Here is a 24,834-nt window from a genome sequence, read left to right as displayed (position 1 = left end):
ATTGCACGATAAATAAAATCAAGTTGATAATTTTGCCGGCCTCGATAAATTGACATGTGCATACGTGTTTGTTTCCCACCTCTCTCTTTACTACACAGGCAGGATGACAAGAGGGTCTGTCTGTGCATGTTGGTTATATAGTGGAATGAACGGAGAGCGTGAACCCTCCTGTCAGCCATTCAGCCTCTTTGTTGCAGTATGTGGAGGCAGGGCTACTAGTGAGTGGATACACAGAGTGGTGCAAGTCAGCTTCGTGAGCAAACAAACGCAAATATGAATGAAGGCACAAAACCGATGGTTTCTAAGGCGAAACAGTCCCAACAGTCAACGCTTACTGAGGTGTTTGGTTGGCAAAGTAAATATAAACAAAACAGTGAAAAATGGTGCGCGGTCATAGACAGTGTCGCTTGCTACACTGCAAAACAAATGCAAACTTTCAATACGGTTGAAAACCCAACATTTCTGGAAATGTTACAAATGTTTGACAGACAGTATGAATTGCCTGGGAGGACATGCATGTCACAAACAGCAATTCCTTGTGCAAAGAGCACCAGCTCTGTTTGCTTGTGTTTGTTTGCACAATGTTTAGCACAGCTGGCAACATTGGTCCTCCAGAGTGATCCTGCCTTAAACCATGTCAACATGTTGGTGTTCCTTGCTTAGACTCTGTCAAATTAAGTGGCTGCAGATTTGCATATGGCCTGTGGCTAGTCTGCACTTTTGTTATTTGTTTACCTGTTAATTATACTCATTGTTGATTATTTTTTAAAGTGCAATTTTGTTTACTGGTTATGATTATGATTTTGCAATTTTTGCTAAATGAGACAGAGTCAATTTTATTTTAATGTTTTTTTTTGTTTGTTCAATTAATTAATTCATTTGATTTAAAAGGTCTTGACATTCCAATTACAATGTTAAATATCCTTGAGAAATTTAAGTTTATTGCTTTTGATACGATGTACTCACATTATTATGCCATATAATTAATGAAAAAATTGTCTCAAAAAATGTTGTCAACAATATCGATTATCGCCAATAATTTGTTGAACAATTATCCTTGAGCAAAATTTTTTACCGTGACAGACCAAGCTTATAGTCCGAAAATTATGCTACCTCCCAGCCAAGTCCGGATACAAAGTCTTCATAAGCCTTGCTTCCGGCACTGTTGGACAGGATGGAGCACTTGTCTTCTTGGCCTTCACCAATGTAGAAAACAGCGATCTTGTGAGTCTCTCGACTACAGAAGAAGAAAGCACAAAGCAGTTACCATTGACTACAATGCAAAGTAGTTGGTGTGCAGCTTGTAAATTTACTGTCCCCTCAAAACGTAACACAGTGTTGGAGATGGAATTCTCCACAAACTCCTAAAGGTCAAAGGACCACTTTGAAAAATTAATTAAGCCAATTTCACCTCCCCCTTGCGTGTTGCTTAATTTCCAGTTATGAGAAGGAAAAAAAGACTCTCACATCAAATTAGATTTACAAAATGTATTGAAGAATGAGTCAGACATTAATTGAAAAATAAGTCAGACAGGATATCTTTCGCGGCTTCAGAGCCCTGTACCTAGTTTCATTCACCTGTTCCCATCTTCCGGCTGAATGAAAGAGTTCCCCTCGATTGTCCCATCTGTCATTTTTATACTTGCTTTGCTCAGAACATTGGTGCCAGTCTCTCCAAAGATTGTCCCAGTGACTGACTTGGTTTGTACCTGCTGGTCCTTCACCTACTTCAAGGCTCAGGCCAATGTTTATCTGTTGTGACTACATTCTGCTGACCCTGGCTGGTGCAAGCTGTTTTGCACCGCCACTTTTCTGTTTAACCTTTGACACACCTTTGACACACTTAAAACAGATGTTCATCCACTCAGCTAATTATTTAATAAAGACTTATTTCTATAAACTACTTGTAATCATTAATTATATTAATTGATTAAACAGTTATTTCTATGCCGTACTTATTTTAAGGCACTCAACAATAAGGCAATCAATGCAAACACTTATTCTAAAATAATACCGCTTCTCCTCACTGCTTTCCTACAACAGCCATTAATATCTCAACTGCTGGCAACAAAAGTGAGTACACACCCAAGTGAAAATGTCCAAATTAGGCCCAATTTGTCATTTTCCCTCCCCGGTGTCATGTGACTCGTTAGTGTTGCAATGTATCAGGTGTGAATGGGAAGCAGGTGTGTTAAATATGGTGTTATTGCTCTCACACTCTGTCATACAGGTCATTGGAAGCTCAACATGGCCTAGGCCAGAGATCACCTACTGGCGGACGGTGGTCCGAGTCCGGACCCAGACGCCATCCAATATGGACCTGTACCTATAGTCAAATTTTTTAAGCGTTCAAGTTTTGATTGTGGCACTTCTTATTTTGACTGGCATATCTTATTTACAGGTAAAGATATGGACAAAAACAACAGTGAGATGAGTGGAAGTTATAGGGAAAGAAGAGAGATACATATGCCCCCCACTTGTCCCCTGCTTGATACTCCCGCCCTCCCTCGCCTTGGCCACAGGCAGTGGTAGAGGAGTGAAAGGACAGCGAGACAAGTGAGCCGGAGACAACAGAAAAATAAGTACACATGGTGCTCTGAGAAGAGAAAAGAGAACGGTGCTTTCAACCTTGAATGGACAGACTCAATTATGTTCATTCTTCCCTCTGGAAGCACAAAACCAGTTATACTGTATGCTCAGAGACTGTGGCAAACAATGGCAATGTGAAACTATGAGACAAAGCACAAGGTTTTTGACCAAACGTGCCCACTCAAGTTTGAACTCAGGTCACAGAAAATAAGCAGTCTTAGAGCAATATGAACAATCCACGTATCCACGTAATAGACGTATGAAGGCTGCCAGCATTGCTACACAGGTTGAAGAGGAGGGGGGTCAGCTGGTCAGTGCTCACACCATACGCCGCATACTGGATCAAATTGATCTGCATGGCTGTCATCCCAAAAGGAAGCCTATACTAAGGATGATGCATAAGAAAGCCTGCAAACAGTTTGCTGAAGACAATCAGACTTAGCACCTGAATTACTGGAACCATGTCCTGTGTCCTGTTCTGATGAGACCAAGACAAACTTTTTAGGTTCAGATGGTGTCAAGCGTGTGAGGTAGCAACCAGGTGAGGAGTACTTATCTACAGTCAAGCAAGGTGGTGGAAGTGTCATGGTATGGAGCTGTATGATTGCTGCCTGCAGTGAGGGGCTATAGTTCTTTGAGGGGAAACATGAATGCCAATATGTACTGTGACATAATGAAGCAGAGTATGATCCCCTTGCTTTGGAATCTGGGCCGCAGGGCAGTATTCCAACATCATAACGACCCCAAACATACCTGCAACACAACCACTGCCTTGCTAAAAAAGCTGAGGATAAAGGTGATGAACCTAAACTGTATTGATCATCTGTACAGCTTGCATTTGTCATTTATTCAGTGTTGTCCCGTGGAATATATAAAATATTTGCAGAAATGTGAGGGATGTCCTCACTTTTGTGCAGTACTCTACATGTGTACTTGTTTCATCTGGTTACTTGTGAAGAAACTATTAAGATACAGCAGCCATATGGAATATACAAATATAATTTCAAAAGCATTACCACTGTCTGGAATCCAAGTTCTTTAGTTCCCTCAAAAGTTTGGAGTTCTTCTTCAGCAAATGGAAACTTTTCCTGGTTGACAAAAAGGTCCAAATAAGTCATCTTGTATTAAGTGTCATAAATTATGAAAAGTACTGAAGCTGCTAAGATTAATGTAAAAAAGGCACAGGTGCAAACTACAATCTCCCACAAGTTGTTTGCATGCTGTGCCATCACCATTAAGAGGTGTAAGGTTTTTTAATTTACGGGTGGCACTGCAAAAAGGTGGCAGTGCAATGTAGACCTTAGTGAAAACAGCTGGGCACTTACACCCCGTGGAGGGAAGATTAAAGCACTCAATCCAGTGCTTTTAACTAAGAGTCACAAGCACATGTCACTGTGAGCCCGAAGGTGTCATAATTGCAAATATGATAGGCATGAAAAAACACTGTTAATTCAAGATTGTTATCTACCGTAAATTCCGGTGTATAAACCGCACCCACTACATTCAGAGGAAAGACCAGATCTGTGCATACAGTATATAAGCCGCAATGGTGTATAAGCCGTACGTGTCCACGTCATGAAATGTAATATTGTGGCGCGTACGAGTCGGTGAGGACCAGGCAGGTCTTTACTTGACAGGAACCAATCATGAGCTATGAAAAAACTCACAATGAGCTTGTCAACCCATTGGAAATCACAGGAGGTCATTGGTCAATATAAAAGTCTGACTAACGGTGTCATCTTACAAACAACACTAAAGTTATCACACAGCAACTTAACACTCAAAATGTAGTTGAAAATGAAAAAAAAAACAACATTTTAAAGTTTAGTCATAATGCATTTCGTTTGAGCAAAGCATTTAATTGGAGGACAAGCAGGCTGATGTCAATGCAGCGCCCCAATGAATGCATTGCTCAGATGCAATACATTATGGGAAAACTTCGAGAGTTGTTTTTCTTCCATTTAATATTTGTATTGATACATGTTTGTATATTTGTCAGGTATACTTTTTAAAGTGTTAAGTCGCTGTGTTATGAGGTTAGTGTTCTTAGTAAGATGACACCGTGAGTCAGACTGTTATATTGTTATACTGTTATATATAATGACCTCTTGTGATTTCCAATGGGTTGACAGCCTCGTTGTGCGTGCACTGACAGCTCGTGATTGGCTAATGCCAAAGAAAGAGCTACCGTTTCCTCACTGACTCGTGAGTGGTACAGTATTTAAACAATTAGTAGTAGCTCTGAAGTAAAGGAGATGTCATGAGATTAGAATTTAGCCATAAATTAGCCGCACCGTTGTTTGAGCGTTGAAAATTTAAAAAAAAGTAGCAGCTTATACACCGGAATTTATGGTATTTTAAAAAATTCGGAGTGGTTACATGTTGGCAGTAGAAGTGATGACTACACTGAATGATGGAAACATTATAAGTACAGTACTATATATATAGTAGTAGTACAGTTTACTCGATTAGTCATAACTGTGCCTTCTGCTTAATACATTCAAACAAGGCTCAACAGAGCCAGTTAGGAAAAGTGACAGCATACCTTCGGTCCCAAGAGTTCATTCCAAGGTCATTGAGCAGCAGCCGACAAAAATAAAAAGGTGCTTTGGGCTCCTGGTGGGATGGTTCTCTCTGGCAGGCAGCCCGAAAGCTGACATCAGCGTCCCACCTCCTCACCTGCTCTTCTTCCTGCTGAGTCTGGCGGAGAATGGCACTAAGGATGGCGCTCTCTTGCTCCAAGTTCATGCCTGAGGGTGATGGGGCTGGCTGATTTAGCTTGAGCTGAGACTGGGGCAGACATTCTGGGCTGGTCTGGCCAAGTTCCTCCAAAAGTTTATCGAGAACATCCACTTCTTCCACATCGCACAAGTCAGAGAGGGCATCTGAGCCAGAGGAATGATACTTGGACGGTCCTCTTGTTGGAGAACAACAACTGCTATGTGTGGCATTAGTGGTTGTCAAAAGTGTGTGATCCACTGAATTAAAAACTTCAATATGCTCAGAGTCTTCCTGACTTGTAGAGAACAGAACTGACCCATCCCATGAGTATTTGCCTGAAATGTCACGGACAATGACGCGCACCTGGGAGGAGAGGTGAGGAGGATTTCCGACAGAGGGAGTCTCAGTGGGGATCTGCAGGTAGGACACCAGTGTGGTGTCATTGAACACAAACAGCTGTAGATTGGGGCTTTTGAAAACCTCTGAGGACAGCTCTGAGGACTCCACGTATGGATTGTCATGATTTTCGCTCACTAGACTATGAAGAAGGGCAGGGCCTCCACTCAGAGGATGATGGCCCAAATGATTCACCAGGTGTGTCATGACCATCCGTGCTGTCAAGGGAATCAGCTCCATGCTTCGGCGACGCTTTTCTGGCAAAAGAATGTGGACACTAAGATAAATATACAACACACGGGTTTGAGATAATCACAAAAATACCAATGAGGCAATGAAGAGCAAGGCTATCATTTCTAATATAATCCCGACTTGACATATTTCAAAAGCTTCACATTTGTGTGTAGACATGCTATTATCTCTGCTATCTTTTTTTTTAAACACACAGCAACATCTCAATTATGATTACTAATAAGAGTACTTTATTCATTTCTCACAATAGCTTAGCCAGCACGACTCTAAGTAGCATCTAATCATAGGAGACAACTCTGAAAAGCCCATTGAGGCTTCTTATAATGGACAAGTGTTTAGACTGGCCGCACGCTAATGAGAACCTCCATCTTCACAAGCTACTGAATAGGACCCGACTCTGTGAATTGCATTTATGTAAATGCATGGGTTGTTACGCTGAAGTGAAAAGCATGCTGGGCTTCATTATGCGGTGATGTACGAAAAACAAGAAGATGCACTCTTGCATTGTGACAGTGCTATCAATACCATCATCCCCCATCAAAGTGGGAAAAGCTCTTTAGAAAGTAGGCCAAGCTGCATTAGAAATATGCAGGCCCTTTGATGTGACTTGATCAATACAAGGTGGGGGCTTGGACATACTGTAACTAGGCCGGCACTCTTTGGTTTACCCTTTTGATAGTGTTTTGTTATTTCGACGAAGACGGCGCAGCTGTTCACCACAAAGAAACAATGAGGTGGAAATTCTGAAGCAGACCATACTTTCCAAATTTAGACATTGTTTCAGTGCAAATGTTACATGGGTTCAAGAGAGTCGGAGAGAAAGAGGAAAACAGTGCCTAATGGAATCACAAGGTCACAAAAATAGGAAAAATATGACATTTCTATCTAAACCCCATAATGGATCTTCTTTCTAAGGGTGAACACTAATGTGAACATTACATTCCCTGATGGTTGATTTTCTTTTCATACTTTTAATAGGACATTGACATTCAATGGGCCATCTCTAAACTGGATGGGCTACTTAGAGTTTAGTCTTGCTGCTAACTTAAATTTTTAGGAAGATGATAAAGGTAGTTTGGCACTGCGCTGAAGAGACAGCTGCTTAAATCGTACGCCAACATGAGATGAGATGTGTTTTTAGGCAGTCCTCTAATGACCACATCAAACTCAAATATCATTCAACTCAAATATCAGTCAGTCTAGCACGGACCTCCACTAATGCTGAACTGTTCAAATACGTGAGAAGAAATTATGGAGTAATATGTTTGTATTTGTCCATTTGTCTGCTCGTCAGCTCGTTTCCAGGTTCATGAACGATGATGAACAGACAAGAGGTACCATTATGACTCTGGAGGGTTGCTTCATTAGCCCATTCATGTTGCCAATAAAATCAGAGAACGTTTACACCTTTTTCTTGAGTTGCTGTTCTGTGTGCACAATAATGACCCAGAATAGGGGCTCAAAGTCAAAAATTTAACACTGGACCACCACGCTGTTCTGTTGACAGCAACTGTCTACCAACAATTTATATGTCACACTTGATGCTAGCGCTGATATTGCCACGCGTCTATCCGACCCCAGGATACTGTTTCACTGAATGAACGTGAATACAAACAAGTGATGCCGCTTTTCGATGGGTTCTGTGTCAATCTCTGTGTAAAATAGACGACTAATGAGATTGTGATAGGTTGAAAATATTGCATTTTTGCTGTCATTTTAACACTAGTCCATATTTCTGGTCCGTGTAGCATTATCACTATCAAGCAGCTTGTGCCAATGGCGCTCTTAAAAAGCATACTTTAGAAAATGTTGTAACATAATTGCTGGTGAAAATTAGGAATGTCTTTGAATATTTCACTATGTGCCCATAAAACACACACATTAGCCCTGTCCCTTTAGGAGAGTACTCCTCAGGTAATTTCTTATGTGTAAAACTATTTAACATTCAAACCGCTCCACCACCACGGACAGACCAAAGCGCTGTCAATGGAAGTCGGGAACAAGATTGTAGACTTCCACAAGACTGGAATGGACTCAAGCCTTTGTTCCGATGAAAATCTTTTTCAAAAATGTTTGTAGTACTGAACCACAAGCGTGAACGCAGCCTTTGCAAACAACACAGGATGCTAATTTCAAGATAATGGTGATCAATGACGCCGTCATCAAACAACTGTCTAGCTAATGATTAATATAATGTGATGAATGAAATATGACTTGACTCATATTAAAAAGATGATTTAAAAAAACGATTACTTTTGTCTTAAAAAACATTTTTCTGGGGGTCTTGAAAAATAGGATTCGTCTTATATTTGGATCAATATGGTACATTTTTCTAGCTGTACCTTTATCTAGATATTCACTAAAATGGGATAGGTTCTTGGCCCATGCACCTTGAAGTTTCGTGGAAACCAGTTTTGTATTTATGTTGTCTCCCTATTTGCTGTTTTTTTCCCCACACCTAAGACTTTTGCACAGTACTGTATGTTGTCCAACAGAATTCAGTGATTTGGTTGTATAGTTGTGTCATAAGCGTGGACCTTGTAAACTTTACCCTCTGCTACGGTGAGCAAGCTGCCAAAGTCTGTGGTGGTTGGCTGGGAAGGCGGCGGCTCAAAGCTCTTAACCTGTCCCAACATGAGGTCGTAGTCTGTGGACAAGTCTGCTAGGCTGAGGAGGTAGTGGCTTTGCTGCGTGTGGAGTGTCGAGCCTGACACACAGCAGTGCAGCATCTGGAGAAATAGTAAAAAAAGGGGGACAAAACTTGATCATTTCCAGATATTGTGGACCTGTCCATGTATTCTCCCATCAGCCAGTAAGAGGTGCTTTGATGCCAAAATTGTATCAGTGATGTGCAAAGACACTGTCTGATTAGATATGGCAGTGTCTGGCAAAGATGATGTGCAGTGACAAACCTGCAGACCTCAGAAAAGCTGCCAGCGAAATCAGAGAATGAACATCAAAGTTGTTAATTGCTAAAATGAGACATTTTCATACATACAGTATACAGTCATGGGAAAAAATATTCAACCACCCTTATTTCTTCACTTCATTGATCCATTTTAATGCCTGGTACAACTAAAGGTACATTTGTTTAGACAAATATAATGATGATAACAAATATAGCTCATCAGAGCTATATTAGCAACTTCCATGGTTTTCTTAACAACCAAAATCACTTAAGTTCTTACATGAATAGCTTTAGCATTGTACTGCCAACAAATTTAACGCTTATGAGCTATTTTTGTTGTCATTGTTATATTTGTCCAAACAAAAGTTTGGTTTGGTTTGGTTTGGTTTGGTTTAGTTTATTTGAACATGAAGGTTACAATGGAATACATCTCGTGAATCATTTTTTTGACAGTTCCACATGTCCAAAAGGAGTAGGAAGAAGCAAAGCTTATTTAATCCTACCCCCCATCCATTCTATATCTAGTACAGTACATGTAGTTCACTTCCTGGATTCCATGTCATGTTTTCAGTGATAGTCAGGATAACACATAATAGATAACGGTGAGATAACCGTCCCCCCAAAAAAAGAGAGAACATTCATAATAATGATAATATGATGACAATACTAAATAAATAAATAAATAAATAAGAACAAAGCTTTTTTTTTTTTTTTTTAAACACAACAAAGAAAATTATAAAAAATAAATAAATAAATAAATAGAAATAAATAAATAACAAATAAAATTTAATTAAATAAATAAAAAATAAAATAAAATAAAATAAAATAGAAAATAAAAAAATAAATAAATAAAATAAAATAACAAACCTGACAGAACAATCAGGACTCTTCTGCCTTGTATTTGGCAAACATCAACTGCTTGTATTGTTTTTTGAATTTGCTCATCTCTGTACATTGTTTGAGTTCTTTACTCAATCCGTTCCATAATTTAATTCCACACACGGAAATGCTATGGGTTTTCAGCGTTGTTCTCGCATATAAATGTTTTAGGTTTAATTTTCCTCTAAGATCATATTTCTCCTCTCTGATTGAGAAATACTTGATTAGATTTTTGGGTAACGAGTTATTATTAACTTTATACATTATTCTAGCGGTTTGAAAGTGTACTAAATCTGCGAATTTTAATATCTGTGATTTTAAAAATAAAGGGTTTGTATGTTCTCTATACTTGGCATTATGAATTATCCTCACAGATCTTTTTTGCAGTACAGTGAGTGAGTGAAGATTACTTTTGTAGTTATTTCCCCATATCTCCACACAATACGTTAGATATGGAAATACTAAGGAACAGTACAGAGTGTGGAGTGATTTTTGATCAAGAAGATATTTTGCTTTATTCAATATAGAGATATTTCTCGCCACCTTTTGCTGTATATATTTAATATGAGATTTCCAACTCATTTTTTCATCTATTATAACCCCAAGGAATTTATATTCTTCCACTTTTTCAATATCCGTTCCATTAATTTGTATTTGGTCGTACGTGTCCTTTCTACTATTACCAAATAGCATTATTTTAGTTTTACTTAAATTCAGAGATAATCTATTCTTGTCAAACCATGACTTTAATATGACCATTTCATCCTTGACCTTTTTAATGAGTTCTTGTGTGCTTTCACCAGAACAGAAAGCAGTGGTATCATCGGCGAATAAGACCAATTTTAAGTTGTTAGTTACTTTGCAAATGTCGTTAATGTACAAGTTAAACAGTTTTGGTCCCAGTATGGACCCCTGTGGTACTCCACACGTATTGTGTAGACTCCCAGATGTATATTCTCCTAGCTTTACAAATTGTTTCCTCTTTGCTAGGTAGCTTTTAACCCAATTTAAGACTAAACCTCTAATTCCGTACCTTTCTAATTTTGAAATTAAAATAGTGTGATTAATTGTATCGAAGGCTTTTGTCAGATCCATGAATACTGCAGCTGCGCATCTTCTGTTGTCTATGGCAGTAGTGATTTCCTCCGTGATTTCCATCAGTGCCATAGAAGTTGAAATGTTGGCTCTGTAACCATATTGACTACTTGCCAATAATTCATTCTTATTAATAAATTTGTCCAACCTATTATTAAATAGCTTCTCCACAATTTTCGAGAATTGTGGTAACAAGGAAACTGGTCGATAATTTGTAAATTGGTGTTTGTCTCCTTTTTTGAAAATTGGAACCACCTTGGCTGTTTTCATTTTGCTTGGAAATATTCCAGTCTGAAATGATAAGTTACTAATATATGTTAACGGGTCTGCGATCTCATTGATGACCCTTTTAATTGTTTCCATTTCGATTCCATGACAATCAGTTGATGTTTTTGCCTTAAAATGGTTAACAATGTCAGTGATCTCCTTTTTGGTTACAGCAGTGAGAAACATAGAATTAAGATTCCTATCGATAATATCAATCCCTTCATCAATTGTGTCTTGTTTTGGAATTTCCTCTTCCAGTTTTTGTCCAATATTTACAAAATATTCATTTAACATTTCAGCTACCGCATTCATGTCATTCCTGTAAGTGTTTCCAACCATGAAATAGGGAGGATAGTCTGCTTTCTTAACGTTGTTCTTTATAATACTATTTAAGATGCCCCAAGTTGCTCTCATGTTATTTTTGTTCTTATTTAGTACGTGACTATAATATTCCCTCTTACACACTCTCAAGATAGTTGTCAACTTGTTTTTGTATGTCTTATACTTTTGTTCTGCTTCTTTAGTCTGTTGAATGATAAATGTCCTGTATAAAGGTACCTTTAGTTGTAACAGGCATTCAAATGTCCAAGAAACTGAAGAAACAAGGGTAAAACTGTACTTTCAACCAAAATACATATCATACATACATAAATCATGTTCAAGATTTAACTTTTTTTTGTACATTTAAGAATTTTTAATGTCATCCACATGTAGATTGTCACCCAAACTGACATTACATATATAAAAAAAAAACCTACAATAATGTAAACACAACCTCCTTAGCAGAAATATCGGACCCATTTACACTGTGCAGATGGAAGAAGAGAGGGATAAGAGGAGCAAAAGAGTGTTTTTATTGCTTCTAATCCATCTCTCCTGTGTTGCGAGAATGTATCGATCTACATAACAGATGGCAGAGCATCCGTTGGCAGGGCCAGATAAGGCGCGCTGGGGCAGTCGATTACAGCCATTGGACAGGTTTATGCTGTTTGATTTAATTAAGACTTTTTTCCTTGTGTTTAACTCCACACCGCCACATGCATCCTCCGAACACACCTGTATTTTATATGATGCGAGTGGTTGTGAGAGGAAAGATCATATGCCTAATGTATGTAAATGAGGGGCCCGCTTGGTCACAGTAGAGCAACTTGGGTAAAGCCATGTAAAGGCTTATCCCTTTCAGTGCACACTTGGCGGAGAGACGCACAGAGAAGGCAGGCTGGGCCCGTCATCTGAAACAGTATTGTGTGAGGCAATGCAGACAGTATGTGGATGAATCTCCCATGCAGACCTTTGAGTACATGGGGGAGGGACTGGCGGCTTGATGGTGAAAAGACCTGAACCAAACAGCTGCTACACCAAAGCCCCCAAAGAGCTTCTCTCTGAGGAGAGATGGAGAGACAGAAAGGGAGGGGGAAAACCCACGGCTGCGCTTGACAACTAAGTGACTACACTTTGCATAGCAACAGTTCCTGGACGGTAGCACGACGACAAATGAGCACAGCGTAGTTAAGTGGGGTACAAATGTATAACACTACACTATGGCAAGGATTGAATTATATTCAGATTGACCCCTTCACTTACCCTAAAGCATCAACTTATACATGTTTGAACATAACTGTCTCAATAAAATGTTACTGTACGTGATAGACACACATTTTCCTTATTTCAAGTTTACCCTTACGAAGGCGGTTCAATTTAAATTTGGTCCTCACAAGGACAGATGTACAACTCACATGCCCGCATGGAGGGGTGGTGCAGCTGACTGCTGAGGCAGGAACAGGCAGCAGATGGAGAAGCTTGAGTAGAACTCAAGTAAGCCAAAGAGGTCTAGTGCAATGTTGCTTTTGCAACTAATCAGCATTGTGTTATGCATCACAAACACACTATCAGAGCCAGAATGAATAGGACGACAAACCTTTGTGCTTATACGTATTGTGCTGATATTTCATTATTAGGTTTGAAAAAGCTTTTAAATTGAAAATTGTGATTAAAAGGAAGGTCAACAATGGAGGACAAACGGACAGGCCACTACCTTGACAGTGATGAATTCTGGTCAGTAATGGAATAAATAGGGAGGTTTTTCTCTGTTATAAAAACTATTCTTTGTGTGGAATAATTAGCAGTCACCCTCTGTCAATGGACATATACAGATTTCCAACTTGATATTGCATTAATATTGTCATGCCTTACTTGATGTATTATTTCTAATGAAACTCACAGGGGCCTTGTTTTTTGTGTGGTGATAGACAACCAATCATGCCTAATTGTCTTTGCTTTTATAGCAGCTGCAGTCGCTCGCATATTAAGACATATTCCATTCAAATCTGCAGGACAAGCGTTTATGGCCTGAGCTTATCAAGTGGACAAAGAGTTCTGTTTGAATAATTGGACCATTTCTTATCAGGGCTGACATCCTTACAAAGATCTACCGTTGACCGCATCTGCCTAGACAGGAGGGAATGAATAATATGTCATTCATTTTAGCCGGAAGCCTGCCCAGCATCCTCAGGGTCAGAGCACAAAAAAGGAATGAGAGGGAAGTCTCAAACAATTTTATACAAATGAAACGTGCCACTATGTTAAATGAGCCATAGTCACAAGGTCTTAGTGTCGGAGTGGTTTGTTTCTATGCGAGTTGCCAGAATTGACGCTCGAAGAGACCAAAGAAAACAGTTGTAAAATCCAGCTTGTCCAACTCCCAAGTTGCCAGTGATGATACCCACCCTGTATATGTAGTCCAGTAGTGGGGCTCTGTGGGATGTGTTGTCCTCCAGCACAGACATGGTAATAGGTTCCAACAGCAGATTCAAGGGAACAGCCATGCACCAGTCCAATAGACAAAGCAGCAGGGACACCATCAACTGAGGACATTTGGAAGACATTTTAGAGGGGGGGGTCAGATACAAAACAGTAAACATTAAAACACAATAAAAATGTTCCACCAAAGCAAATGGGTTAGGGAATGGTCAAAGGAAACAAAAAGGGTAGAGAAGAAAACATCAATCACAACAGTGAAAACATTCCTCCATAAATGCACCATTCCAACATGATAGATCAAGGTCCTTCAGATCTCAGCCATTTCATGTCCTTTCCAACATATACCTTTTTGTCCGCTTCCACTGTTGAGTGCTCTGCGCTTGGCAACAAAAAGGCTATTGTGGCCACAAATATCTGCAAGGGGACAAAGCATGGACACAAATTACCCATTGGGCTCAAATGCCATGTTGAGGTAAAAAAAAAAAAAAGTTTTATATATTATAGTATGCCTCTAACAACACATATGGTAATGGATGCATATCTTACTTCAATGATTTTCTTAGGCAGAGTAGGATCCAAACTTTGGAGAGGCTCCCAGTGAGAGATGAGCAACTGAAACACGTCAGAGGCTACCTGAGCCACTGCTTTGTTTCCAAACTGCATAAAGCATGAAAAGAATGGTTATAAAAAAAATGGGGACTGGTGTACAATAAGAGGTCAAGAGAGTAAATAATAGCTATTTCAGCAATAGCTCCTGTATGACAATATAGATAGTATCGCAAACACACTGACATCATTTTGTAGTCTAATAACATAGCCAATTCTTGCTCAAATAATCGAAAACTTTAATGAGATGTATAAAGATGAACTAAGTTTAATGATTTAGAGATAATAATTCAGGTGCAAAACATGCAATTGCATGTTTGGCAAGAGCTGGACTAGTCTTGATGTGTGCCATGTGATAGGTGGCGCCCATGTTGAACATTTGTGAAGCTTTGGGAAATCGGTTGTAAACTCTGCAACAAATCAACAGCTCTTTTGGTATTCGATTATGTAAGCATTTTTTCATGTAAATAGCCTCTAAAATCAGCCTCATCTGTAAATACATGTATTTTTCAAATGTCCTTATTCACCCTTAAAAAGCAGGCCTTTTATCTTTGTCTTTTAGGAAAAACACAGTATTCTCATACATCAGCTTTGATTTTGGAAAACAGTGATAGACATTTTTGCCTCATCTGATTGCAGACCAAACCACTGTTTGTCTTTGGTTCACACTGATTTGGTCCGTGTAGGACAGGGGTGCCCACACTTTTTCAGCCTGCAAGCTACTTTTAATATGACTAAGATCTACCTCTTACTACAAACACACACACATCTCTTTATTAATATGAGTCTTCATGTACAATGTACATAATCATACAGTGTTGTGAAAAAGTGTTTGAATTTTTATTTTTTTGCATGTTTGTCACACTTAAATGTTTCAGATCATCAAACTGCTTGAAAAGTGATGGCCCCCTAAACCTAATAACTGGTTGGGCAACCCTGAGCAGCAACAACTGCAATCAAGCGTTGGCAATAACTTGCAATGAGTCTCTTACAGCGCTGTGGAGGAATTTTGGCCCACTTATCTTTGCAGAATTGTTGTAATTCAGCCACATTGGATGGTTTTCAAGCATGAACCCCCTTTTTAAGGTCATGCCACAGCATCTCAATAGGGTTCAGGTCAGGACTTTGACTAGGCCACTCCAAAGTCTTCATTTTGTTTTTCTTCAACCATTCAGAGGTGGACTTGCTCGTGTGTTTTGGATCATTGTCCTGCTGCAGAACCCAAATTGGTTTCAGCTTGAAAGAACCGATGGCCGGATATTCTCCTTCAGGATTTTTTTTGGTAGACAGCAGAATTCATGGTTCCATTTATCACAGCAAGTCTTCCAGGTCCTGAAGCAGCAAAACAGCCCCAGCAACCATCACCCTACCACCACCATATTTTACTGTTGGTATGATGTTCTTTTTCTGAAGTGCGGCATTACTTTTACAACAGATGTAATAATAAGAACAATAACAATACATTTAATTTATAACCACCTTTCTAAAAACCCAAGGACAGTGCACATGAAAAAACAAGAAAGGATAAAAACAACTTAAACACTTCAAAGGGAGTATGCAGTCTTGAACAGATGAGTTTTGAGTCTGGATATGAAGATGAATGAGTCAATATTTCAGATGTCAGTTGGTAATGAGTTCCAGAGTTTGGGAGCACAGCGGCTGAAAGCTCTGCTCCCTATGGTGCTGAGGCGGGCAGAGGGGACAGTGAGGTGAATGGAGGAGGAGGATCTGAGGGAGCGAGCTGGAGTGGCAATGTGGAGGTCAGTCAGGTACAGAGGGCTGAGGTTGTGTATGGACTTAAAGGTATGTAGGAGGAGTTAGTCGTCTATTTTCTGCTTGACCGGGAGTCAGTGATGTTGCTGTAGGATGGGGGTGATGTGACGAAATGAGGTGGTTCTTGTTCAAATCCGGGTAGCAAAGTTCTGGACCAGTTGAAATATATGGAGGGACTTCTAGTCAAAGCGAGAAGTGACCAGGCTATGAATAAGGATAGAGGCAGCATGGACAGTGAGGGATGGCTGAAGACAATTAATATTGAGAAGGTGAAAGTAACCAGATCGAGTGATGTTGTTGATGTGGGATTTATATGACAGTTCACTATCTAAGATGGCACCCAGACTCTTTACCTGAGGTGAGAGGGATGCCGAAAAGCTGTCGATGGGGAGGGTGAAACTGTTGACTTTGGAAAGTCAGGATTTTGTCCTGATTTTGTCAGGCAAGTCCTATCTAAGTGATTTCTTGACTGAGATCAGGTGTGGCAGTAAACAGGCCTGGCTGCGGCTAGAGACACAGGGCCATGTAGGTTTGTATTTTTTCCTCCCTTAATAATAAAAAGTTTCATTTAAAAACTGCATTTTGTGTTCAGTTGTGTTGTCATTGACTAATATTGAAATTTCTTTGATGATCTTAAACATTTAAATGTGACATGCAAAAAATAAAGAGATCAGGAAGGGGACAAACGCTTTCTTACACCACTGTATATTTATAAATATATTAACAATACTTTCTAAAATGATCATGTTCTTGATTTGACACAGCCCATTAGAACAATGAGTGTTGATAAATTTGTGTTCTAAATACCTAAATTCTATTAGAAATCTAAAATCTAAATCTAAGAAATCTCAAGAAAGACACACACACACACTGACTGAGACAATGTTCTGCACAAGCTCACTTGAATCTTGTTTTTCAAAATTCGGTAGATAATCAGCATACATTCATTTCCACTTCTACCTCCATGCCTCATTTTCTCCGGACTCATCAGAGACAAGAATTGCACTGTTGACAATTTCTGCCAAAATGTGGATTTCTTCAGTGATTTGAAATTCTTTATAGAGAAATAGAATTTCCTCTTTCTTCCAGTTGAATGCCTCTCAACATGTAACAAGGGGAGACAATGTGGTGAGTGCAGAAATGGCCAAACACAAAAAGAGGCCCTGAGAGTTCAGCACCTGCTTTTAGAAAAGAGACTGTCAGTGCCACTCTTCAACCCCCTCTCCCCCTCTGCAGCATACTCTTACCCAGCCTATACCCTCTATTTTGGGGCTGGCGGAGTCTGTGTGTCAAGTTGTACAGGGGAGTGATTACTGCTCCATTAGAGATGGGGGTGGGGGGGTTGCTCGAGCAGGAAGCTGGGAGATGTAGCTGCTTAAATTGGTCCTACTGAGAGAGAGTAGCCTGGAAATTATGCCGCCATCCAAGTCCGTTTCCATAAGGAAGAAAAAAGCACCCTGCACGTTTTCTACATCTCTTTACTCAGAGGAATTAGAGGGTTCTTCCAAAATACCCCCACGAGTCACATTAATGGAGTAATTTTATCCTAATTTCCTTTATAAACCTTGTTAAATATTCTACAGTCAACATCATTTCTATAAAAGCTCATCATTGTTGTGCTCAGGGTATGTATGTATTCTATTCATTTACAGACACTGTGACCATCTGATTTACAAACTACTGGTAGGCAATAAATACAATACTCAAAACCAAAAAAAAATTACGTGTGGGGGGGGGGGGGGGGGGGGGCCAATTTGATGTGTACATTAAGATACAGGTGACAAAGCAAATTAGTTTAATATCTAATAACATATCCTTATTAGAAAGAAAAAAGAACAAGCTGCGGGGTGAAAAAGGCCACTGGGACGCATTTTGGACACCTCTGGTTTACAGTGTTTCTTTTTAGGACATCGGCAACACAGACGGGCGGGTCAGCACCACTGTTGTCACCTTATACTCTCTGATACACAGTGGTGTGAAAAAGTGTATTCCCCCTTCCTGATTTCTGATTTTTTTGCATGTTTGTCACACTTAAATGTTTCAGATCATCAAACAAATCTCATTATTAGTCAATGACAACACAACTGACCACAAAATGCAGTTTTTAAATGAAACTTTTATTATGAAGGGAGGAAAAAAACAAACAAACCTACATGGCCCTTTGTGTGAAAAAGTGATTGCACCCCTGTTAAAACACAACTTAATTGAGATTAATTGAGATCTATCAGTCTGAAAAAGGTTATAAAGCCATTGCTAAAGCTTTGGGACTCCAGCCAACCACAGTGAGAGCCATTATCCACAAATGGTGAAAACATGGAACAGTAGTGAACCTTCCCAGGAGTGGCTGGCCAAACAAAATTACCCCAAGAGCGCAGTGACGACTCATCCAGGCCACAAAAGACAGCACAACAACATCCCAAGAACTGCAGGCCTCACTTGCCTGACTGCACTATAAGAAAGAAACTGGGCAAAAACGGCCTGCGTGGCAGAGTTCCAAGACAAAAACTACTGCTGAACGAAAAGAACATTAAGGTTTGTCTCAATTCTGCCAGAAAACATCTTGAAGACCATCTCCAAGACCTTCAGGAAAATACTCTGTGTTCTGACGAGACAAAAGTTGAACTTTTTGGAAGGTGTGTGTGTCCCATTACATCTGGCGTAAAAGTAACGCCGCATTCCAGAAAAAGAACATCATATCATCAGTAAAATATGGTGGTGGTAGTGTGATGGTCTGGGGCTGTTTTGCTGCTTCAGGACCTGGAACACTTGCTGTCATAAATGGAACCATTAATTCCGCTGTCCACCAAAAATTCCTGAAGGACAGTGTCCGGCCATCTGTTCGTGAACTCAAGTTGAAAAAAACTTGTGTTCTGCGGCAGGACAATGATCCAAAACACACCAGCAAGTCCACCTCTGAATGGTTGAAGAAAAGCAAAATTAAGACTTGTGGCCTAGTCAAAGTCCTGACCTGAATCCTGTTGAGATGCTGTGGCATGACCATAAGAGGCGGTTCGTGCGTGAAAACCATACAATGTGGCTAAATTACAACAATTCTTCAAAGATGAACGGGCCAAAATTCCTCCACAGCGCTGTAAGAGACTCAGGTTATCGCAAATGCTTGATTGCAGTTGTTGCTGCTAAGGGTGGCCCAACCAGTTATTAGGTTTAGGGGGCAATCACTTTTTCATACATGGCCATGTATGTTTGGATTTTTTTCCTCCCTTAATAATAAAACGTTTCATTGAAAAAGTGCATTTTGTGTTCAGTGGTGTTGTCATTGACTACAAACATTTAAGTATGACAAACATGCAAAAAAAAAAAAAGAAATCAGGAACGGGACAAACACTTTTTCACATCACTGTATATACTCTGTCGCCGAATGCCTCACCTTTTCATCTGCTTTTAGGCAGACTGTCCCTCACTTGAAATACATACAGTGTGAGAAATGGGACATTACTATACGTCATAGGGAGGCCGTTTTGCCAGCCTGGACACCCACGCACACAGTGCAAAATGTATCGCAGCCGGTCCACAAGGTGGATTGTCTCGTGCAGGGCGGACCGAACGGTATATGGTTTTACTGTTGCATCCCTAGTAAACACACGTAGTACAGTAAAGGCCTTGTGCATGGGGTTGTTTACTAACCTTTAATGTTACTCCAAGGACATTGATGGCGTCTTTCACCTGGTCATGGATTTTTTCTTGCATCAGCTCCTCACACACCCACAGGCCCAGACTGCACACAGCAATACACCTGGAGTGCAAAAAAACTTAACTTGTATACAAGTAGGGACAATAGATCTGATTTAGAGAGAATGGCTTCACAAATAAAGCTCTTTTAATAAGGTTGTCGCTGCCTTCCAGATCATTGTTTCTTTACTACTGTACTACTAATAAATACAATGTCATTTCATCAATGTAATAACATACCTAGCCCGTTCACAGTGTTCCTTTGTTGCGGCCTCAAGAAGGATGTTGACAAGATAATCCTGCAGTGCAAATACACATTATTAAAATGGCAGTCTTGTCCTTCCACGTACACATACTGTGGTTTCCCAGCTACATGTCCTATAAAATCCATCGTGGGATTGAAGTCATCCATGGTCTTAAAACATTTTATAGTAATGAAAAACACAGAATTCCCCTTTGATGATTCAACCTCTTACCTTGATATCCTCATTTCCTATAACAATGTCATCAGAGCCAGCTACACTCCGCAGGACTGGAATGTGGACATAAAGGTTGGGGAAACATACTAAAGAGCCAAGGATTGTTTGAGCCTCCATCCTGGGAGCCTAGCAAGAGGAAAATATAATATCACAACAGCTTTGGAATTCTTAAATCTTTTTTTTTTTTTACAGCACTATGTCCATAAATGTACTGATGTACTGCTGTGTTTATATGGAACATATGTATATCAGGAAATTATTGGCAGGACTTACACGGTTTGTGAAAGTGCAATTACACTTATATATTGTGAAAACAATTTAATGCTTAGTTTTACATATGATTTCCTACAAAATGTTTGACAGATCATGTTGATCACACGTCGATCATGTTGACACATGGCAGGTGTCGAAGTAATGTAATAATGACGAGCTGCAAAAACTGTAAATACAGTGCAACCTCGGTTAGCGAAGGATTCAGTATTCAATGAAAATGATTACCACATTTGTCTCAGTTTTTGTACACTGCCTCAGTTACAGTCTGAGTGTTAGAAGAATGCTGAGAAAAAACGGCAGCGAAAAAAGTTTCAAGTGCCAGACCTTTGATAAAGAAGGTGAGGACATTATTTAATTCAACAAAGAAGTCGTAGAAAAGTATGAAGGTAGCGTCTGTTACAATAGGATCGGAATGTAAAGATTCCTTGGTGAACACAGGTTGCAGGGGGAATGGTTTAATGGAGAAACATAACAGATAGTGAGTGGGCCAGTGTGTGTAATGATGATTGTACCTGCTGCTGAAGTTTACAATAAAGTTCAAGTGAGCAAATATACAGCTCTAACTGTCCACTCTTTAAAGGTAAGCTTGTAACAGAGAAGTTTGCTTGTCTTCGATAAAGGTAAAAGTCATGGTAAATGTTAATTTATCCATTTAATTCCTCATTTATATGCATGTTGCTTTGTTTTCCGCATGCAAAACGAATTATTCTCTACAAAATGTGTTTTGGTTTTACATTTGTGGGGTATCTTGAACATATTAATTGGATTTATATATTTTTTTGGAAACAATTTATTCAGTTTTTGCTTATTTCGGTTTTCGTCTTTTTGGAATGGATTAATGGGGAAAACAGAGGTTCTACTGTGTTTACAGTTAGATAGGTAAAACCAATAAAGAAAAAGCAAAGCAAGCAACCAAAGGCAATTTGCGTTTACACCACAGGGTGTGTGTCCTGGTAGGATGGTGATGCAAATAGTGTGACATCATTTGAGAGCGACCCTGTGTAGTGTGCTATTTCCACAGAAGAGGAACACAGACTGGGACAGTGCTGTGTGCTGCATTAGTAAAAAAGATATCACTTTAAACTCTATGTCCATTTTGTGTTCCTTGAAATCCATTACCGTGTTTACACAGAGGTAATGATTGTCCCTGAACCTATCAATTGAGTGTGTGTCCCTGTGTCACTGCATTTGTGACACAGTGGTGGTGAAATGTGGCATGGTATAAAAGAGTATACTTTGCAACTTTTGACAGGGAAAATACCAAAAAAACAAAAAAAACCAAAATGGTTTTGTGAATCTAATCTAATGTTCGGTGGAAACAGCATGCATGTACCTCTGAAGAGTCACAGCTGAGGACACGGGCAGCAGCAGTGATGAAATCTCCAACCAGCATAGTGAAGCCCGGCAGGCCGAGGAAGAAAAATCGTGGAGAGCAGGAACGAATGATGGTGTTTAATGCATCCTGGTGCATACATAAACATAAACTTGTAATATGCCATATTATGGTGCAGTACAGCAACACCTGCATTAAGATAAGGAATTAATACCATAACACAAGAAATCAGACAAAATAACACCAGAAACACACTGTGTGCATTTGGCAATATAGGCTTTTTGCTGGAGGGGGGCAGAGATACAAATGTGCATAAGGGGGGCAAATGTACAAGGCATGGTGGGGAGAAAGCTTTTTCGTCTTCCAACAGGTAGACTAAGCAGTTTAAGTGTGGCGAAGAGAGTAAGGCCCTCAACGGGACATTAAAGCAGCAACAGGAAAAAAAGAATGGTGGAAAAAAGAGGCAGCAGATGCACTGCTCATAGAAAAAAAGAGGGAAACAAAGACCTCCACCTTTGTGAATCAATCGATGTATATATAAACACACACACAGGCAAACCTGTAATTAAAGTTGCAGGCATTGTATTGTTTTGTTGAGGTACAGGCAGCTCAGTAGCAGATGGGTCTCCTTTCACTCGCGTATGCTAAGTAGGTTGTACAAACTGCTTAAGAATGCAGCTGGGTGTTGAAAAGGCAGCAGGAATGTCAGATAAAGCAGCAAAAGACTGGACATATTTTTTATTATCTTGGAGTACACAAACGATACTGCCATTGCAGAAAAACACATGCATTGCGTATGGCTATGCAGCAAGTGTTCTCTCTCTCTTATCTTACACTGGCTCATGCATATGTGTACACAGGCAATGTCCAGCCTGGAAACATCTGCCTTCTTGGCCATAAACCTGTGCAAATCCCACAGTTCAAACATTGGGCTGTTTCTGCGGGGCACCTCAGCAAACATAAAACATCAAATGTTCCCCCGTTCTCTCATACCCTGGCACCGTACTTCCTTTCTATCTATCGTCAACCATAAACCCAAGCTCGGACACTCACGGAGATGTTGAACTAAAAAGAATAAACACACAAAGGTAATATGCAGGAAGTGGATCCAACAGGATGCACTGCCTGTGGAAAATTGATGGTAAGAGCTTGAGGGCCTATTTTACCCTCATTTTGTTGGTAATTGACCTCTGAAACATAATGTGAAGTGCAGTCAGAGGTAATTAGCGAACAACAAACTGTTGCTTGATTGCTTGAAATGAGCATTTTGGAGGAAGCCGCAAATGTAGAATGCAAAGTGTCTTTTATTGCGCAAATTTAAGGAGTGTATAGAAATGGGAATTGAGGCCCATGTGTGGGCTGTGTGTTGGCAGAAGGAATGGCCCCCACATCAACAAAAGAAGCATTAATGTATGTCTGAATAGAGACACCTTTTCATTTGACCTCATTTCAAGTAAGCACACCCTGTCCGCCGGCCGGCCTTTGGAGTGACAGGGTGCATGCTGACATTTCGTCGCCTTGCAAAGTATACAAATATTTTTCTTGTTTCTAATTCGCTAAACATGGATGTTTCCTGCTAGGTATGGAAAAAAAATACTCATGATGACAACAAATGGGTGTGCTGATAAAAGGTTATTCCCCATCTTATACAGTGGTGTGAAAAAGTGTTTGCCCCCTTCCTGATTTCTTATTTGATTGTATTGTATTGTATTGTTTGTCACACTTAAATGTTTCTGATCATCAAACAAATTTAAATATTAGCCAATGACAACACAACTCAACACAAAATGCAGTTTAAATGAAACTTTTTTTTATTAAGGGAGAAAAAACTCCAAACTTCCATGGCCTTGTGTGGAAAAGTGATTGGTCCCTGTTGCATTTTGTGTTTAGTGGTGTTGTCAAGACATGTTTTTAAAAATAGTTTTGTAAATAAACATTTGATGTTAATGCATATCAATTTTGGAAATAAGAGCTACTGTATTATTTAATTGTAAAAATAATATACATTTAGAAAGCCCATATTTATTGCATGTTTATTATGTTTCTTCAAGTGGTTATTCCTACTTTGTTCAGCGGTCCTTGAACTTGCCATAGATGTGTTCTCTGAGAGCCAAAGTTTCACCGATGCTGCCACAAAAGACTATAATATTTTTGTTGTTCTTCTTTCACCTCATCATTGTTCCCAAATGCTGATGCTGTGTGTAAATGCATAAAGGTGAGGTTTGACGTTATCATGTCTGTGTTGACTGCTAGTGTTCGTATTTATTCGATATAAAGTTAATTCATGCTAGCACGCTGCCTGTCACCCACATATCAAACAATGATGTGATGATCTCTCTGGAAAACAAAATCCAGTCCGCCAGAGGTTTGTTGGAACGTATCATGAATTAAAAAAGGTTGGGGACCACTACTTGAGAGTCCAGATGCGTTTATAAAACTCACACAGAACGATGAACAACTCGTATCAGTCTCCTTCCTTCCTCCAACTTAGCACAGTGACCATTCACTGATGATGTGTTCAAGGGCACTGCGTATTTCTTAGTGTTAGACAAATCTGTGCTTTTTAAATTAAATACAGCTGCAAAAAAATGGAAAATGACACAACTTTGATAAAGTAGGTGAGAAACACTATTGAATTCAAGAAAGAACTCGTAGCAAAGCACGAAGGTAACGTCTGTTACAAGAGAATTGTAATGTATAGGCAGGAACCTTTAACATAAGTTGCAGAGGGAGACACATCAGAGAGATGAGCCACGTCAGTGTGTGTTAATGATGATTGCACCTGCTTTTGAAGTTTACAATAAAAGTTAAGG

General features: G+C 39.6%; 1 protein-coding gene across 9 annotated transcripts in view; it reads right to left on the bottom strand.

The window, feature by feature from the left end:
* The window catches only part of ralgapa2 (Ral GTPase activating protein catalytic subunit alpha 2), a 122,197-nt gene that overhangs the window by 43,003 nt on the left and 54,360 nt on the right, over positions 1-24,834 (bottom strand). For all 9 annotated transcript variants that reach the window (XM_054796881.1, XM_054796883.1, XM_054796882.1 and 6 more), the window contains 11 exons: positions 22,022-22,150; positions 20,413-20,541; positions 20,177-20,235; positions 19,892-20,000; positions 14,414-14,524; positions 14,213-14,281; positions 13,834-13,971; positions 8,510-8,687; positions 5,135-5,963; positions 3,606-3,677; positions 1,114-1,237 (listed from right to left, as the gene is read on the bottom strand). In XM_054796881.1, the coding sequence (XP_054652856.1) occupies positions 1,114-1,237; positions 3,606-3,677; positions 5,135-5,963; positions 8,510-8,687; positions 13,834-13,971; positions 14,213-14,281; positions 14,414-14,524; positions 19,892-20,000; positions 20,177-20,235; positions 20,413-20,541; positions 22,022-22,150 (1,947 nt within the window). The remainder of the gene's footprint in view (positions 1-1,113; positions 1,238-3,605; positions 3,678-5,134; positions 5,964-8,509; positions 8,688-13,833; positions 13,972-14,212; positions 14,282-14,413; positions 14,525-19,891; positions 20,001-20,176; positions 20,236-20,412; positions 20,542-22,021; positions 22,151-24,834) is intronic.

This window comes from Dunckerocampus dactyliophorus, chromosome 13, assembly GCF_027744805.1.
Source record: "Dunckerocampus dactyliophorus isolate RoL2022-P2 chromosome 13, RoL_Ddac_1.1, whole genome shotgun sequence".
In the NCBI taxonomy this organism is placed as follows: Eukaryota; Metazoa; Chordata; class Actinopteri; order Syngnathiformes; family Syngnathidae; genus Dunckerocampus; species Dunckerocampus dactyliophorus.
The sequence above is the reverse complement of the archived record's forward strand: the minus strand, read 5'-3'. Positions and strand labels throughout refer to the sequence as shown.